At 43.7% G+C, this 1,196-nt stretch overlaps 1 protein-coding gene across 1 annotated transcript; it reads left to right on the forward strand.

The window, feature by feature from the left end:
- Positions 1 to 348: 348 nt before the first annotated feature.
- FANCD2OS (FANCD2 opposite strand) lies at positions 349 to 967 on the forward strand. Its single transcript, XM_026016829.2, has one exon. It carries the CDS (start codon positions 349 to 351, stop codon positions 883 to 885), a length of 537 nt encoding a protein of 178 aa, XP_025872614.1. The 3' UTR covers positions 886 to 967.
- Positions 968 to 1,196: the final 229 nt, after the last annotated feature.

Below are 1,196 nucleotides of genomic sequence, written 5' to 3' on the forward strand. Positions count from 1 at the left end.
TACTGACACAATATATGTTCTAATAGTGAACTAGGATATTCCACTTTGGACAAATCCATTTCCTCACCTGTAAAATACATCAAAACCTACATTCAGAGGCTTGAGATAAGATTTAATAAAGTTTTAGTACACATGGCAGTTGCCACATTCAATACTTGTTACCATCCACTATTGCTCTTTATAGAATTCCCAGTATTCCTTAACATCTATTGGAATCTGTCTTTGAGGACTACAGAGTAAGTTAAAGTCAATAATGAAACAAATAAATGTGAATTTAAACAGCTGTGCCCTCACCAAAACCATGCTAGGGAAATTCCATGTTCTGATTCCTCTTCTTTAGGACTGTCAATGGCAGGATACCAGCTCTGGTCACCATGGACCCCACTGGACGAGAGCTTCCAATGGCTGCGGCACACAACACCTACACCTTCTTCAAAGCATCCCTTTAGGGCTTCCCCCTGTTTCCCACATACCCCTTCTGACCTTGAAGTGCAGCTGTGTTTTCAAGAGGTCACTCTAGTCTTAGACAGCCCATTTCTGGAGCCTGGGATGAGTCCCAAGTTACCCTGCCACACATCAGAACTCCGAACCATGAACAACAAAAAAGGGCTGGTCAGGAAGCCCCAGCCTGTCCGCCTCAGTGGAGTGGATTCTGTGTTTGGCAGGGTCATCACAGCTCAGCCACCAAAATGGACTGGGACCTTCAGAGTTTCAGACAAATCAGCCTTTTGCAAAATCATCAGCCGGGAGAACCAGTGGCCCACTGGACTTAAGGAACCTCAGATTCAGATGACAGTGACCATGTGCAAACAGATGCTGCGCTCTATCCTTTTACTGTATGCAACGTACAAGAAGTGCACCTTTGCCTTGCAACACTCCAAGTAAAAGATCCCCATGTGATTCCGTTTCTTATAACACATCCTATGCTGTGTGCCTGAAGCTTACAGAAACCTGTTCATGTAAAGGAAACTGACATCACCCGAGCCATCTTGCTTTTCTATCAAGCAATGACAATTCAGGAACCCCTTTCCTCCTTTCCTCCCCAAAGGACAGTGACAGAGCAAAGGAGAGCATTTCCATGGTAAAGATGAACAACATTTAAAAGAGAGTCAAACTAGTGTTGACATGTACATGTGAGAAAGAACCATTAAACCGTATAAACCAATGAGCCTAGTGTGAACTCACTTAAACATCTA

The sequence above is a fragment of the Vulpes vulpes genome, chromosome 9 (genome assembly GCF_048418805.1).
Source record: "Vulpes vulpes isolate BD-2025 chromosome 9, VulVul3, whole genome shotgun sequence".
In the NCBI taxonomy this organism is placed as follows: domain Eukaryota; kingdom Metazoa; phylum Chordata; class Mammalia; order Carnivora; family Canidae; genus Vulpes; species Vulpes vulpes.

What these genes read in the sequence shown, in the direction of transcription:
- FANCD2OS (XM_026016829.2), top strand. Translation starts at nt 349, where the DNA reads ATGGCAGGATACCAGCTCTGGTCACCATGGACCCCACTGGACGAGAGC.